The following is a 16,504-nucleotide window of genomic DNA, read 5'->3' as shown; positions in this document are numbered from 1 at the left end:
AAGGCAATCTCAACCAGGAAGTAGCCAGAAAGTTCCTTATTTCCTTCATTTCCTTACTTGTCAGTGACGGAAATGGATAATAAAATGTCTCATAAGGTGATCCCACCAGGGCATGGCCATTCTCTCTCTGCGTAAGCTTGAACTTGTCTGGCTCACACTCCCCTTGGGAAGAAGAGAATTAAGCTGGGGCGTAATGAAGTGGTTCTGTCCAGAGAAACATTCCTAGTGGCTGAATTATGAGGAGGAGGAAGTACACATTCCTGTGTCCCTTTTATTTCTTGTTGGACTTTGTACAACAATGGAGCCAGAGCCAAGAGATGGGAATAGGAAGTCCTAGAACTTTTTGCAAAAAGTCTCTGCTCTCTAGCTTTCACTGCTGAAAGCTTCAAGATCTGATGTTGCCATACCCTCCCGGGCAGCTGAAAATTGAGCCTGTGCCACCAGTTGACTGGGGTGCCCTCCCTGCTGTGTTGAGATCCAACTCTGGGAAACTAGCCTCACATGTAGGAAGCCAGCATGTTTCACTGCCTTTCATCTCTGCGCCAGACAGACAATGCAGCCTTCTTGACAGACCGATTACTAACGGGGAGGTGGTCCATAGGCTAGTCATTAATTCATCTGATGCATATTGCATGTCTTCTGGGTTTCAAGCTCCATGCTGGGGATTCAGAAGTGAACCTGCCTAATATAGTCCCTGCCTTCATGGCGCTTGCGGTCCAGTGGTAGACTGATAATGACCACACTAGACTGATAATGACATTAGTAATCAATTAAGTCTGAGACATGCTACAATAGCACACCATGTGGTAGTGCTGTGAGCGGGCGTAACAGGGGTCCTAACCCAGCCCACCCCTTGCTGAGCAGAGCATGACAAAGAGCACATTCCCCGTGGGAGGCCATCCTAGGGAGCACCAGGCACGAACCCTGCATGGTCCAGACATGCAGAAAACTGATGGAATTGCATGCATGGCCTTTGGAGGGTAGACTCCCTGGGCCTGCGCTTGCTCCTTGACTGAAGTCCAGCTCCTTGTGGAAATGGCCGTCCCACTGGCACTGTCACTGACCGCTACCTGTGTTTGGGCTGGTTCAGGCGCAGTTTGACATCGCAGTGGCCAGCGAGATCATGGCGGTGCTGGCCCTGACGGACAGCCTCGCGGACATGAAGGCACGGCTGGGAAGGATGGTGGTGGCCAGTGACAAAAGTGGGCAGCCTGTGACAGCAGATGATTTGGTGAGTGTTTCCAACCCGGAAGCTTCAGGGAGTGGGCAGTCCTCGTTCTTTGTTACCAGAGAAAGAAAGGCTTTCTTCCTTTTCTCAGTGGGTGTAATGAAGATACAGAAAAAGTTTCTACACACATTTCTTTCCTCACAAGCATGTTTGTCTGACCGCTTCCTAATGTTCTCATAGTCAAACATGACGTGCTTATACCTGGCTGCAACCAAAACACGTGAAATTTTTTTCAGGAGCTTTCCTCCATCTTTGCTAATCCTGATCTCTGCTTCTGCCTGGGCTGGGGAGGAGTCATCCCCCTGCAGTCACTCGGCAACTTTTTAAAAATGTACCTTCTATACCTGCCTGAAATTGAGGGCAAATCACCTTTTCAAGGAACAGAAAGAAGTGGCTCTGCTTCCATGAACAGGAAGGTAAAGTTAAAATTGGCACATTTCTGGCACCAGCTTGGCTTATTATTTAATTTGGGGCCTTAGATTTGGGTTTCTTATTATAAAAGCAAATCTCTACCTCAATCAGTCATGCTTTTCTAGTTCCCCTTTGAGTAGTTGTGGTGCTTTCTGTAAAGCTTTCATGGAACACCATTGCCTTTTTTAGTGCTTTTTCGAATTGGCACGCTAATCTTCTTTTCTTCTTCCTCTTTGTAGTGTAATAACAACCTTTCCTGTTAACTTTTTTTTTTTGAGACTGTCTGGCTCTGTTACCCAGGCTGGAGTGCAATGGCACGATCTCAGCTCACTGCAGCCTCTGCCTCCTGGGTTCAAGCAATTCTCCTGCCTCCGCCTCCCGAGTAGCTGAGATTACAGGTGTGCACCACCATGCCCCGTTAATATTTGTATTTTTAGTAGAGATGGGGTTTCACCAGGTTGGCCAGGCTGGTGTCAAACTCCTGACCTCAGGTGATCCACCCACCTCGGCCTCCCAAAATGCTGGAATTACAGGCATGAACCACTGCACCTCGCCTTTTCCAGTTAACTTAAACTCCACATATTCCATAGGTGTTTTGTTTGCTTGCATTTTTGTATATAAGTGCATGGGTGTGGACACAGGCCCCTAAGATAGCCATTACTCCAAATTTAAGCTTACTTTCCCATATACTGAATCCCCTACAATAATGGAACTTAAAATGCACACTGGCGATTGGTAAGCAGTTGTGAACAGACAAAGGCAAAGTCATATTTTATTAATTTCAAGGGCTTAGGGTATAATTTGAATCCTTTTTCAAAGTGTCCTGATTGTTTTCCAGCTGCTTTTAAAGAAATGAATCTAACTCATCTCAGAGGTCTTGTCAGGTAAATTCAGTAGATCAATTTATGTCAGCAGCCTATGGAATATTTCATATAAAACTTAAAGAGAAAACCCTCAGGTTGCTATAAAAGTGCTGCTTTATTAAAATTACCAAAATCTCACTATTTCTATCTAAACTAACATACTAAAATTTCTGTCTAAATACATTGCTCTGTATTTTATTAATTTGTATAGCAATAAATATGTGTCAGGAACAGTTTTGAAACTTAATCCTCAAATACTACTACCTTACATTTATTTATTTATTTATTTATTTATTTATTTATTTATTGTTTTTGAGATGGAGTTTCGCTCTTGTTATCCAGGCTGGAGTACAATGCCGTGATCTTGGCTCACTGCAACCTCCACCTCCCAGGTTCAAGTGATTCTCCTGCCTCAGCCTCCCAAGTAGCTGGGATTATAGGTGCCCACCACCACACCCGGCTAGTTTTTGTATTTTTAGTAGAGATGGGGTTTCACCATTTTGGCCAGACTGGTCTCGAACTCCTCAGGTGATCGATCTGCCCACCTCAGCCTCCCAAAGTGCTGGTGTTACAGGCGTGAGCCACCACGCCCAGCCCTTAAATGTATTTTTGTGTGAGTGTATGGTAAAAATCTTGGATCTGGAAGAAACCCAAAGATTACGCTTTTCAGTTATCTTTTTAAATAAACTCTTTATTTATCTCTTTAATAAACTCTTTTTAGTTATCATTTGTGTTTCTTGTTTGCAAAAGGTACCTAATTTATTCAAATTGTGCTTCATCCAGTGGGAGCTATTGAGAGCTGGCCACCCATAGAAAATTGAGGGAGGATTTTAGGAACTGCTGAAGGTTTCTGCCACATGCATGATTCTGATATACCCTGGAAGAATGGTCTGAGCCCTCCTGAAGGGACACAGAGTGTGGAATGCTAGCAGCACACAAAGGGTGGCAGAGCTTGCCCTGCACGTGACAGCACAGGCGCTGAGATGTGTCCCAGAAAAATGAGCAGGTAGAAACCTACCTGAGACATCCAACAGAAACATCCCTCTTAACTTCCTTCCTCCTTTAGTTTTTTGAATCAGTTTATTTGGTTGGGAAGTGTAAGCAAGGATAGTGTGCAGAGAAGTAGGAAAACTACTCTTCTTCACCTGCTCTGCATTAGCACAACAGGACAACTCTCACTGAGCCTTCCTGTCCTGAAGATTTCTTTCTTCTTTTCTTTTTTCTTTTTTTTTTTTTTTTTGAGATGGAATCTTGCTCTTTTGCCCAGGCTGGAGTGCAGTGGCGCAATCTAAGCTCACTGCAACCTCCAACTCCCAGGTTCAAGCGATTCTCCTGCCTCAGCCTCCTGAGTTGCAGGGATGACAGGTGCCTGCCACCACGCCTGGCTAATTTTTGTATTTTTAGTAGAGATGGGGTTTTGCTATGTTGGCCAGGCTGGTCTCGAACTCCTGACCCCAGGTGACCCACCCACCTTGGCCTCCAAATGTGTTGGGATTACAGGGTGTATGCCACTATGCCCAGCATGTCCTGAAGTTTTCACAGTGAACCATCTTCGTGTATGTATGATGAGTGGGTTGTATTCATATCATGTGTGTGTTATACAGTGAGGTAGATTTCAGTTATATAGGAATATAGTTAATAACAGTGTATTCCTGAAAATTGCTAAGAGAGTGGATATAAAGTGTTCTCACCACCAAAATGATAACTGTGAGGTAATACATAAGTTAACTAGCTAGGTTTAATCATTCCACAGCATATATATACTTCAAAACATCATGTTATACACAATAAATACATACAGCTTTATCTGTCAATTTGAAGTTAAGGAAGAAAATAGATTGGATTTTCTTACACCTTTTAAATGATTAAATATTGTAAAAATAGAAAGCAATCACATGCGAGAAACATTTACTACTGTTGGTGATAAAAGTACAGGGAGAATGTAATGCACTTTGGAGTCATGAAGATTCTCTGGATGCTGCCACTGCATCTGCTAGCGCCGTGGCATACTGAGGGAAAATGGCACTGTCTTCCGATGCTATGTACAGCAAGGGATAGCACCCTGTTTTCCCCGCTAGAGCTACCATCACAGGCATTTGCTCATGTTATAGCCTTCCAATAACTAATATGTTGAAAACACCAAGACATCAGTTAAGGTCTTTACAAAGCGAGATGGAATTGGAAAAAAAAGAACAAAAGGCCAGGCACAGTGGCTCACACCTGTAATCCCAGCACTTTGAGAGGCCAAGGCGGGTGGATCATGAGGTCAGGAGTTCGCGACCAGCCTGGCCAATATGGTAAAACTCCATCTCTACTAAAAATACAAAAAAAAGTAGCCGTGTGTGGTGGTGCGTGCCTGTAGTCCCAGCTACTGGGGAGGCTGAGGCAGAAGAATCGCTTGAACCCTGGAGGCAGAGGTTGCAGTGAGCCGAGATCATGCCACCGCACTCCAGCCTGGACAACAGAGGGAGATTCCATTCTCAAAAAAAAAAAAAAAAAAAAAGGAAAGAAAAGAAAAGAATGTGAATAGTGATATCACGTTAAAAAGTAATAATAAACTTTAGCCTTGTGGCCTTTTTTTGGCACATTTTTCCCGCTAATTCTCATGCATCATCCCTGTTCTCTCTCTTCTCTGTCTTTTCTTCATCCAGTAATAGAGAAAGAGGACTTAGAAGGAACCCAATCCAGTACTTCCTAGGATTGGAAGGAAGCCGCCTTATTTCATGTATAAGTGGCACCATCTTGACTATAGGAAGAGAGATAGCATGAAGCCTTTCAGATCTAAACTAGAAAGCTTTCAAACATGGTAGTTTGTTGAGTTATTCTCTCTCTGGAATGACTGATGTAGAGATGGTGAGAAATCAGAGTGGGCAATTTTAGACATTTCCCTTTACCCTACTTCATTCCCGCTCTCTACAGAACCTTGTTTCTGTTCTTCACCTTATTTCTTTGAGCAAGAGTAAAGCCTCTGATTATGAAAACACACAGTCCATAAATTGCCAGAAAACACATTTTCTTGCACTGAAAGATTTGTTTTCTGGAAAATCTCATAAACACCATCAAGGAAAGTTTCGGAAGAAGGTCAAATGTCCTTCAAAATGCTATTTCCCTATCACCGTTCACATCTTAGTATGACTGACATCTGTTCTCAGCTCTGATGGGGAGGGATGGACAGAGACAGCAGCACTGTCCCCTGTGGCCTGGGGTTGCCTGTGGGGACGCCCACCCAAGAAGCAGGCTGGAGAGAAGCACCAAGGGGTTAGCCATTGCCAGGATGATCTTTTGTCGGGACTGTAATGTTTTTCTCTCTCCTGTAGGGGGTGACAGGTGCTTTGACAGTTTTGATGAAAGATGCAATAAAACCAAACCTGATGCAGACCCTGGAAGTAAGTGGTTTTCTTCTTATAGTAATTGTTTGTATTAACTGAATTGCCACACAGTGTGAACATTTTTAGCCAATATGAGGCAGGCATAGAGCACGCCTGGGGCAGCAACGTGCTTTGCAATCTCAGAAAGAGTGAGGATCTGGTTAGGAACCTGTATTAGTCCATTTTGACATTGCTACAGGGAACTACCTGAGACTGGGTAATTTATGAAGAAGCATCAGAATAACTTCTTGGCCAACCAAAAAAAAAAAAGTTTAAAGTATATTCATAGCTTCTTTAATATGAATTATGTCTTGGCTTAATTGACCCGAGTAGAAACTTAGAAAGTCAATGTCTGAGGCAGGGCGTGGTGGCTCACGCCTGTAATCCCAGCTCCTTGGGAGGCCAGGGTGGGCAGATCATGAGCTCGGGAGTTCAAGACCAGACTGAGCAATATGATGAATCCTCGTCTCTACTGAAAATACAAACAAATTAGCCGGGTGTGGTAGCGCGCGCCTGTAGTCCCACCTACTCTGGAGGCTGAAGCAGGAGAATCGCTTGAACGTGGGAGGCAGAGGTTGCAGTGAGCTGAGATTGCGCCACTGCACTCCAGCCTGGGCAACAGAGCGAGACTCCATCTCAGAAAAAAAAAAAAGAAAAAAAAAAAGAATGTCAACGTCTGTCTAACATTTCAATAGGTTGTATGGCCATGTTTACAATACAGTTTCTGTTTTCCCTTAATCTCTCATCATCATTGAGTTGTGGATTTTTTGGTTTGCTTTTGTATTGTTGTTTATTTGTTTCCAAGCAAAATACAGTAAATGCCAAGAAATGCTTTCCAGGAAAGCATACTGCATTCCACTGTATAAGGATATTGTTTTTGTACATGACGTGCCCTGCTCTTGTCTTCACTGAACTTAAATTTTTTGTCACGTTATCTCCATTTCAATCTGGTTTTCTAGTCATACTCCTTTGATTTAGTAATTGTCTAATTCCTGACTCCTAGCTAGTGAGACCTCAGGGTTTGGGCCCAAACCCCAAACAGAGAGGCAGTTTCTGGGCAAATTGAGTAGAGACTAATGGAAGGGTAGGGGTACGGAACTAGGGAGACAGTGATGTCCTGGTGAGTGTTCAACAGTCAGCACTCTGGGGAAAGAATTCCTGGGTTATAGCATTTGCCAGTTTCCATGCTATAAATGATCCCACCATGGCCAGTCCTCTGGCTCCCTTCCATCTCAGTAAATAAACATGGGAATTGGGGGAAAATTTGCACCATCAAGTGGTACAAATGGGCTATTTGTCCTCAAGCTGCAGTGGGACAAAGGGAGGTGGTGGAGGTGACCAGAAGGCAAGTATGTTGGGGGAACGCAGCAGCAAGGCAGCGGAATATCCATCCGTTCATTCATTCATTCAGCTGATAGAAAGCTGAGTTTGAATGGTCGTTGTGCCATGTACTAACCATGACTTGGGGTAAGTTATTTTGTATTTCAGCCTCAATTTTCTCCCGTGTAAAATGGTGAAAGTAGCAACAACTAACCCGACAGTGAAGATTAAATATTTATTTAAAGCATCACATGGACCAGTACAGTATAGTAGGGGCAAAGAACACAGCAGAGAAATAACTATTCAACGTCCCTGCCCTCTTGAAGCCTCCACTCCAGTGAAGGAGGCAGGCCAAAGGCAAGTCAAGAAACACACAGCATGTTAGTTGGTGGTAAGGTCTGGAGAAGAAAAATCAGATGCCTTGAGGGACACAGTGACGTGGGGGGTGTGTGTCTGAGCCTGCCCGCCTGTTAAAGCAGTACCAGCACAGAGCTGAGTAAACCAAGGGGGTGAGCCATGCATGTGTCTTGAAGAGCATTTGGACAGAGGGTTACCTTTAGTGCAGAGGCCTTGGGCAGCAATGTGTTTTGCAATCTCAGGCAGAAAGAACCGAGGATCTGGTTAGGAACCCGTATTGGTTTGTTCTCGCATTACTGTAAGGAACTACCTGAGACTGGGTAATTTATGAAGAAAATTGGTTTAATTGGCTCACAGTTCTGCAGGCTGTACAGGAAGCATGGCTGGGGAGGCCTCAGGAAACTTAAAATCATGGTGGGAGGCAAATGGGAAGCAGACAGGTCTTCACATGGCAGAGCAGGAGAGAGAGCGAGGGAGGAAGTGCTACACAGTTTTAAACAACTAGATCTCATGAGGACTCACTCACGAGCATGAGAACAGCAAGGGGGAAACTCACTCCCAGGATCCAGTCACCTCCCCCCAGGCTCTTCCTCCAACACTGAAGGTTATAATTCGACATGAGATTTGGGTGGGGACACAGAGCCAAACCATATCAGAACCAATATGACAGAAATGGGGGGACTGGCCAGGCACGGTGGCTCATGCTTGTAATCCCAGCACTTTGGGAGGCCAAGGCGGGCAGATCCCTTGAGGTCAGGAGCCTCAAGACCAGCCTGGCCAACATGGTGAATCCCGTCTCTACTAAAAATACAAAATAAATTAGCTGGGCATGGTGGCGGGCACCTGTAATCCCAGCTACTTGGGAGGCTGAGGCAGGAGAATCACTTGAACAGGGGGCGAAGGTTACGGTGAACTGAGTTTGCACCACTGCACTGCAGCCTGGGTGACAGAGCGAGACTCTGTCTTTTAAAAAAAGAGAATAGAAAGACATGGGGGGACCATTTCTGAAGGTGTCCAGTGAGGGTGCAGCCTGAAGGTGTCCCCTGAGCTGAGGAAGGGAGGACTGAACACCTTTGAACAGGTGTCTGCAGCCCCGGGGGAGGGGTGCAGGATGCGTAGGTGCCAAGGCCACGCCGTCCTGCAGCAGGTTGTCCTTCCCGTCTTTCCTCTCCCCGATCCTTCTGCCAGCAGACACGTGTCCTCAAAGGTAGGCCATCTTAAAAAGCAAACAAGAACATTTCAAAAACCTCCTGCCCTATTGCATCCTCGTCTAGCTCCTGCCTGGCTCTTGTCTGTCATTGGGGTCCCCATGTTAACTGACCTCGGGTTCCACCTCTCCTGACTGCCCTTGTCCAGGTCACTTGTCCCTCGGAGACACCAAGTCTTTGTTGCTCTGCCCCCCTCAGAGAAGCTCAGCAGTTTGACACAGCTGCCCTTGTCTTCCTTCGGGAGCATCTGGTTCCTCTGGCATCTGGGGTCCCTTCCTCCCCAGGCCTGCTCACGCTCCTCCTCTGCTTTGCTGGCTTCTCTGATGACCCTTCACCTTTCTCACCCCGTTCTCCTCCAGGATTAGCCGGGTGATGACTCCCAAAGTCTTGTTTGGAATATCATGCACCTGGAATTTCAGACTTGCAGGTATAGTTACCAGGAGCCATGTGGGTGGGTAAAAGCCATTTCAAACTCATACATAAACCAGGACCCACCTGCTACTTCCTTCCAGCTTGCTACTTCCCTGAAACCTACCCAGTCATTCAAGGCAGAAACCCGGGGATGATCCTGAGGCCTGTTTTCCCTTCCCCACTTCCTGTCTCCATTCCTGCCAAGTCGTCCTTGGTTACACGACTCTGCCCTGTCCACGGCGCTCGATGCCTCCCTCCTTCCGGCTTCAGCCGCCAGCCTGCCCCACCTGCAGCAGTGCAGCAGCCTCCCAACTAGTCTCTCGGCTGCTACTCTTCTTCCCAAATACTCTCTCTCCTCAGCAGTCATAGAGACTGAAACCTAATCAAGCCCTGTTGCCTTCCTGCTTCGAGTTCTTCCGTGTTTCCTTCCTGGCCTGAAAAGCCCCTGGGATCTGGCCCTCGTCCCTCCCTCCTCCCTTATCCTCATCTCTCATCCTCTGGGGGCCCTTTGCATGGCTGACACCACTACCTGGGCCACTTCCTGATACTCTCATGTCCAGCTCCTTTGCCTCCCTCAGGTCTCATGTCATGTAAGCATCAACTGCTCAGAGAAGCCACAGGAATATACAACCCCCATCCGTCTGCTGTCATTGCAGTGCATAGCACAGAATGCTGAGAGCTTCCTATTTCCTTGTCCATGTTCTGTATTTCTCCTCCCACAGGGATGAGAGCGGGACCTTTTCCATCCTGTTCACCACCATATCTCCAGCTTCTAGAAAGTGCCTGACACCTATTAGAGGCTCAGTAAAGACTTGTTGATTAATTAAGTGAATGCTTATTATTTTTACTACATTCTCCTAAAAATACACATTTATTAATAAATAACTGAATAAGAGAGAAAAGTTATGAAGTGATGTGATATTGCTTCATAACACTTCTCCCTCAAAGATGAATACTTACTAGTGCTAATCATTTTCTTGTTTTAAATAATTCTTTTTTTTTTTTTTTTTGAGACAGAGTTTCACTCTTGTTGCACAGTGGTGCAATCTTGGCTTGCTGCAACCTCTGCCTTCCGGTTTCAAGCAATTCTTCTGCCTCAGCCTTCCGAGCATCTGGGATTACAGGCACCTGCCACCATGCCCGGCTAATTTTTGTGTTTTTAGTATAGACAGGGTTTCACCATGTTGGCCAGGCTAGTCTTGAACTCCTGACCTCTTGATCTGCCCACCTCTGCCTCCCAAAGTGCTGGGATTACAGGTGTGAGCCACCGTGCCCGGCCTAAATAATTCTTTTTTCTATTAGAAATCATTCACGCTTCTGAGATATTTCCCACTCTGAAAACCTGGGAAATGGAAAGTCTAGTTTCCATTTAATGAATGAATTAGTGGATTTGTTGCCCCAAGCAGTTCTTATTGCCCTTACTTTTATTTTCTTTTTAAGGGTTCTGAATCTCTGATTTATTAGGCAACACAGAAATAACAAGTTTAGATTGTATTACAAAAAGTGCTCAGGCTGGGCGCAGTGGCTCATGCCTGTAATCCCAGTACTTTGGGAGGCCGAGGCGGACGGATCACTTGAGGTCAGGAGTTTGAGATCGGCTGGCCAACATGGTGAAACCCTGCCTCTACTAAAAATATAAAAATTTGCTGGGCATGGTGGCCCACGCCTGTAATCCCAGCTACTCAGGAGGCTGAGGCAGGAGAATAGCTTGAATCCAGGAGGCGGAAGTTGCAGTGAGCCGAGATCTCGCCACTGCGCGCCAGCCTGGGTGACAGATTGAGACCTTGCCTCAAAAAAAAAAAAAAAAAAAGTGCTCAAACTGTTCATATACAGGACAGGACTGGGCTTGCTAGGGAGAGAAGGGGAAATTCTTCAGACTACAAGGACACAAGAACTCCTCATCCTAAACGAAGTATGAAGGTACACAGACAAGTTTCTTGTTGGTCAGAAAACAGAGAAATCCACAGTAACTATAATACATCCCTTAAAGAATAAGCATGTATTTATAGGAAGCAAACAAAGCTTTCCATAGAGAAACCACTTTCGCCAGATGATTATATGGACTTGGGTTTTGTTTCTGAATCTGTCACTTGGCAAATGAAGATACCATCTTCAGGATGTTCCATGTCATCCATTTCATTTAAGGCATAGGCTGTTTTAAGATTAGTTTAAAAGATAAGGACCTTTTTACAAAATAAAACATTACATTCACTTAAAATATTTGCAACATGAACTCTTGTACCCTGATCCTATGTTGTCACTCTGGGTTTCATGTATCTAATCATTGATTAGGAATCTGTCTCAGCAGGTAATCCAAAAATCATTGACTAGTTTGTAGATTATGCTTTCCCGCTCACATTTGAACACACCTGGTTGTAGTCTGGTAAGAGGTCATCAAGGGCTACATCACTGTAGGTTGCCAGGAGACCAGTAGTTCTTAATCCTGACTGCACTTGAGAAGCTCCTGGGAAGATTTAAGAATATTGATTGATGCCGGACTCCCCATCAGACCCAGTGAATGTAATGTCTGGGGATAAGGCTTGGGTACCCCAAGTGCTTCTCATGTATCGCCAGACTGAGGAATACTTAAGACAAGAAACAATGAGAGGTCTTAACATTTTCCCAGAGGTTAGCCATGTGTGGCATTGATGGAAACTCCACATGCGAGAGCACACTGTCCAATATGGCGGCCACTGGACATGTGGCCATTTCAACCTGAATTACCTGTATTTAAATAAAATTTGGAATTCAGTTCTTCAGTCATCTTAGCCACATTTCTATTTGTGCATTTATTTATTTACTTTTTACTGCTCACATTTAAGTGCTTAGAATTCTGGTAAGCTAACAAGTAATTGAAATATTAATCTTATGAAATGTTTGAAAGGGCCATTATGGAGAATATTCATAGCAAAACAGTTCCTGCCTTATTTTCCTAAGTGTTCTGCATATAAAATAAAACCCAGAACTCAAGATAAATGTGTGTATGCCTTTGAGTTAGTCATAGAATTTTTTAAGCAACATGTTTAATTCGATGTACTGTATCTTATAGCTATATCCATGTTTGAGTGTGCAAGTGTGTGTGTACCTGTGTTTGGATGTCTAACAATGACGTTCCAGTATTTTTTTCTCGCGAACTCCATACTGGGAGTTTTAAAACCAGAGCCCTAATCTTGACTTAATTATTAATTTCCTCCGTGGCCTTGAAGAATTCCCTTAGCCTCTCTGGACCTTAACTTTCTGGATAAAGAAGTTGGCCTCTTCGTGTTCTCAACATTATCTGATTCTGTGATTTCTAGCTAAAGCTACATTTATACAAAAATATGAAGTGCTTTTGCAAAGTAAAGAGTAGAATAGTGGTTATCAGAGGCAGTGGGGGATGGAGAAGTTGACCAAATAATACAAAATTCCAGTTAGACAGGAGGAATAAGTTTTCAATATCTATTACACAGCAAGGTGACCGTAGTTAATAAAAGTGGATTGTTGCCAGGCGTGGTGGCTCACACCTGTAATCCCAGCACTTTGGGAGGCTGAGGCAGGCAGATCACCTGAGGTCAGGAGTTTGAGACCAGCCTGGCTAACATGGTGAAACCCCATCTCTACTAAAAATGCAAAAATTAGCTGGGTGTGGTGACATGCACATGTAGTCCCAGCTACTGGGGAGGCTGAGGCAGGAGAATCGCTAGAACCCAGGAGGCAGAGGTTGCAGTGACTCAAGTTGGCGGCACTGCACTCCAGCCTAGGTGACAGAGCAAGACTCCATCTCAAAGAAAAGAAAAAAGCATTGTGCATGTTTTAAGTGTTAAAAAATTAGATTTTAAATGTTCTCGCTACAAAATGGATAAATCTGTGAGGTGATGGATACGTTGGTTAGCTTGATATAATCATTCCATGCTATATACATATATTAGAACAGAACATTGTATGTCATAAATAGGTGCAATTATTATTCATCAATTACAAATAAAAAATGCTTTTGCTAATAGGTTAGTATCCAGCCTGAAAAATAAGAGAGAGTCTACAAAGGATAAAAGTCCTTTGCTTTTTTAAATTAAAATGTTGCTGAGGATCTAGTAGCTGTTTGGGGTGGTTATCCCAGGAAGAGCAATGTGCTTGTGTGGATTCAGCCCCCACCACTTCTGTCCCCTGGAGACCCAAGCTGGGTGCTTCTCAGACAATTGGCAGCCTGTAGCTGAGTGAAGCCAGCTGCCCATCCAGGGTGGAGTTTGTGACCTTGTCCTCGTCAAACTTTGACCATCTCCACTAGCTTATTATGGGCAAGGACATCAGAAGACCAGCAAGGTTAGGAGGGGATGGAGACTTAAGTTCTTTTTAAAAATATTTTCTTCAGAACACTTAAAAGGTTAATCTAGATAGAAGTGAGATAAGACAGAGATATAAACACCAAACATACATATTTACGTATTCATAAACATGTGTCCCTGAGTTTTATTTATTTATTTTTATTTATTATTTTTTTCATTTTTGAGTCAGAGTCGGTCTGTCACCCAGACTGGAATGAGTGTGATCTCAGCTCACTGCAACCTCCACCTCCCAGGTTCAAGTGATTCTTGTGCTTCAGCCTCCCGAGTAGCTGAGCTGGGTTTACAGGGGTACACCACCACACCCTGCTAAATTTTGTATTTTTAGTAGAGACGGGTTTCACTGTTGGCCAGGCTGGTCTTGAACTCCTGACCTCAGGTGATCTGCCCACTTCGGCCTCGGCCTCCCAAAGTGCTGGGATTACAGGCATGAGCCACTGCGCCCAGCCAATTGTATTGATTTTTATGGTTACCTTTTGTTGAATGGAATCATTTCTTAATTTAAAAAATAAATAAATACACTTCTTATACTATCAGGGTTTAATTTCATTCTTTTGAAAAATATAGTGCATAGCAACATAAAATAAGGTAAATAATTTATTTCATGGTCATTGAGTCAACTAACAAAATGGCTTAACAATATTTTGGAAGGAAGTGACTATATTCTCACAGTTTGGTGTCTCAGGTTTTGTGTCTCATTAAATGTTGAATAACATGTTTCTAGAATCCGGAGGGGATTTGGTCCTTTGATTGAGTCAGGGTGTTTTGACTGTCTTTGAAATATTTTATGCGTTAAATATGCAGTATTCATAAAAGCTTTCCTAGCCTGTTTGCCCCAAATTGATCTTGGTTTCCATGCTTCTGTTTGTCTTTCGGGATTTTGATTTGCTCTTTCACTTCTCTAGGGGACACCTGTGTTCGTGCATGCGGGCCCTTTTGCTAACATTGCTCACGGCAACTCTTCAGTGTTGGCTGATAAAATTGCCCTGAAACTGGTTGGTGAAGAAGGATTTGTAGGTAAGTTACTTCTTTTAAATTTAGTTGTTGTAGAATATTGAAGAAATCTAAAAGCTGATGACAAGAATGGAGTGATATCCATACTGACATAAAATCTATTCTTTCAGGCCCCCTCTTTCATAAACGGTTTCAGTAATGGAAAAGCCCTAAGGTCTGGTCTATGGAATTATGCTTGTGCTTGAATCATAGATTCTGGTATCAAGTCCATATGGGTTTGAGTATAAACTCTGACTCTTGCAAACTGAGTGATATTGTACACATTTTAATTACTACTGAACTTCAGTTTTCTTATGTGTGAAATTGTGGTAACAATATTGTATCAAACCTTTTAGGATTGTTATGAAAACTAAATGAGATGCTTTAGTCATTCAGCAAATGTTTTTTGAGAAGATACCACTTAGAAGGCATGCTTCTGAGAGCTAGGGATCCAGTGGTAAGCAAAAGAGATAGGCGCAGTGGCATAGGCCTCTAAGCCCAGCTACTCAGGAAGCTGAGGCAGGAGGATTGCTCGAGCCCAGGAGTTTTGTGTCCAGCCTGGGCAGCATAGCAAGACCCTGCCTCTGTGAAAAAAATAAAATTAAAACAACCAGCCTTAGCCCCTGCCCTTGTGGAATGTACTGTCTAATGGTAATTTAATAAGAGAAAGTGCTCATTGACTGTCAGCCGTTACTACCCTTACTATGTAGTACTGATAACTTGAAGTCATGGGTTTATTTCCATATACAGTTTCTCGTTGTTTTTTGTGAGCTAATGTAGGAGAGATTCCCAACCAGTAGACTTAGAAATGTTAATTGGTAGGACTGCACACCTTTTGCTGCTGTCAAGCTCTTTGTAGAACCTGTTCCTCTTTGGCTTTTCTTGCATATTCCAGCCAGAAAGAAGGGGCGACTCTCACAGAGTTTACTAAGTCAGTACCAGCCCCAGCCTCACCCATGATACTAAGGCAGCAAGGAAACAAAGGACAAAACCAAAATACAAGCATTCGTGGTGGAGTCCCTTAATCTGACATATGAGGGATTGCATTGGCAGACTTCCCGTGCTAACAGATAATTCCCATTAACCTTACGTATGCCTATAATCAGGGATAGCAATCTCTTCTTCACTCTTGTCATCAGTTTTGGATCAAACTCAAAAGAGTTATTTTATTAGAAAAGAGTATGCTGGACAAAAGAACTTAGCACTGCATTTTATGCTCAGACATCACAAAGTTCATTCAGGGTTATTGAGACTCTTTTAAGAATTCCTCGTGGACCGGCAGTCAGGATCAGATGAGGTTTGATGGAGTTCCATTCCTCCACAATCTGTATTCTGCAGCTCTCATGTACTTTGCTGCTTCGGTAGCAAATCCACTGCAAGAGTGGCTAGATGTGCTGTCTAAGTGAATTTGCTCAATTGATCGCTGCCTAATTGTAGAGCTAATGGACGAGGAGGCTGGGTCAGGGCGGGCACTGGAAAGTTGGGTGCTTAAGTGAAGTGGTGGTTCTGATGCATCAGCTCTGCAAATAAAGTAGCTTCTAGGAGGAAGCACTCTATTTTATGTGATAGAGATCTCTGCCCGTACCAGTTTTTACTTTGTCAAACACATATTTATAAAATACATGTTATCATGGCAGAATATTTTTAAAGATATAAACAATGATGTATGCAAAATAAATGAGCTCTCTGTGTGACCTTGAACAAGCCATTAGCCTCTCTGGGTGTGTCCCTTGTAGACATTCTCATCTGAAAAATGAGAAGTTGGACCAGATGAGGAGTTGGATGTGGACGTGTAGCTGTGGACTCAGAGGTAGACGCTGTGGAATTGGAGCCCTGACTGGCAGTGTGTTTTCATTTCTCTAGGGCTCAATTTTTTATTTAATAAAAAGAGAATACCTGTGTTACCTGCAGTATTTTAATGAATAGGATCAAGTGAGAAAATGCTTTGTAAAATCTGAACTATGTGCAGGTCAGCAATTACACTCATTCTTTCTATGATCTCATCTAGTCTAAGATGCCATAAGAG

General features: G+C 43.7%; 1 protein-coding gene across 8 annotated transcripts in view; it reads left to right on the top strand.

The window, feature by feature from the left end:
- Positions 1 to 16,504, top strand: part of MTHFD1L (methylenetetrahydrofolate dehydrogenase (NADP+ dependent) 1 like) — a 233,814-nt gene that overhangs the window by 90,336 nt on the left and 126,974 nt on the right. For all 8 annotated transcript variants that reach the window (XR_003119016.1, XM_025382470.1, XM_025382469.1 and 5 more), the window contains exons 18-20: positions 1,091 to 1,231; positions 5,820 to 5,888; positions 14,391 to 14,502. Coding sequence is in view for 7 of the 8 variants with exons in the window: in XM_025382470.1 (XP_025238255.1) it covers positions 1,091 to 1,231; positions 5,820 to 5,888; positions 14,391 to 14,502 (322 nt within the window). In the remaining variant the exon portion in view is untranslated. The remainder of the gene's footprint in view (positions 1 to 1,090; positions 1,232 to 5,819; positions 5,889 to 14,390; positions 14,503 to 16,504) is intronic.

Source organism: Theropithecus gelada, chromosome 4 (assembly GCF_003255815.1).
Source record: "Theropithecus gelada isolate Dixy chromosome 4, Tgel_1.0, whole genome shotgun sequence".
NCBI classification, from domain to species: Eukaryota; Metazoa; Chordata; class Mammalia; order Primates; family Cercopithecidae; genus Theropithecus; species Theropithecus gelada.
Note: the sequence above shows the minus strand (reverse complement) of the source record. Positions and strands in the feature narration are given on the sequence as shown.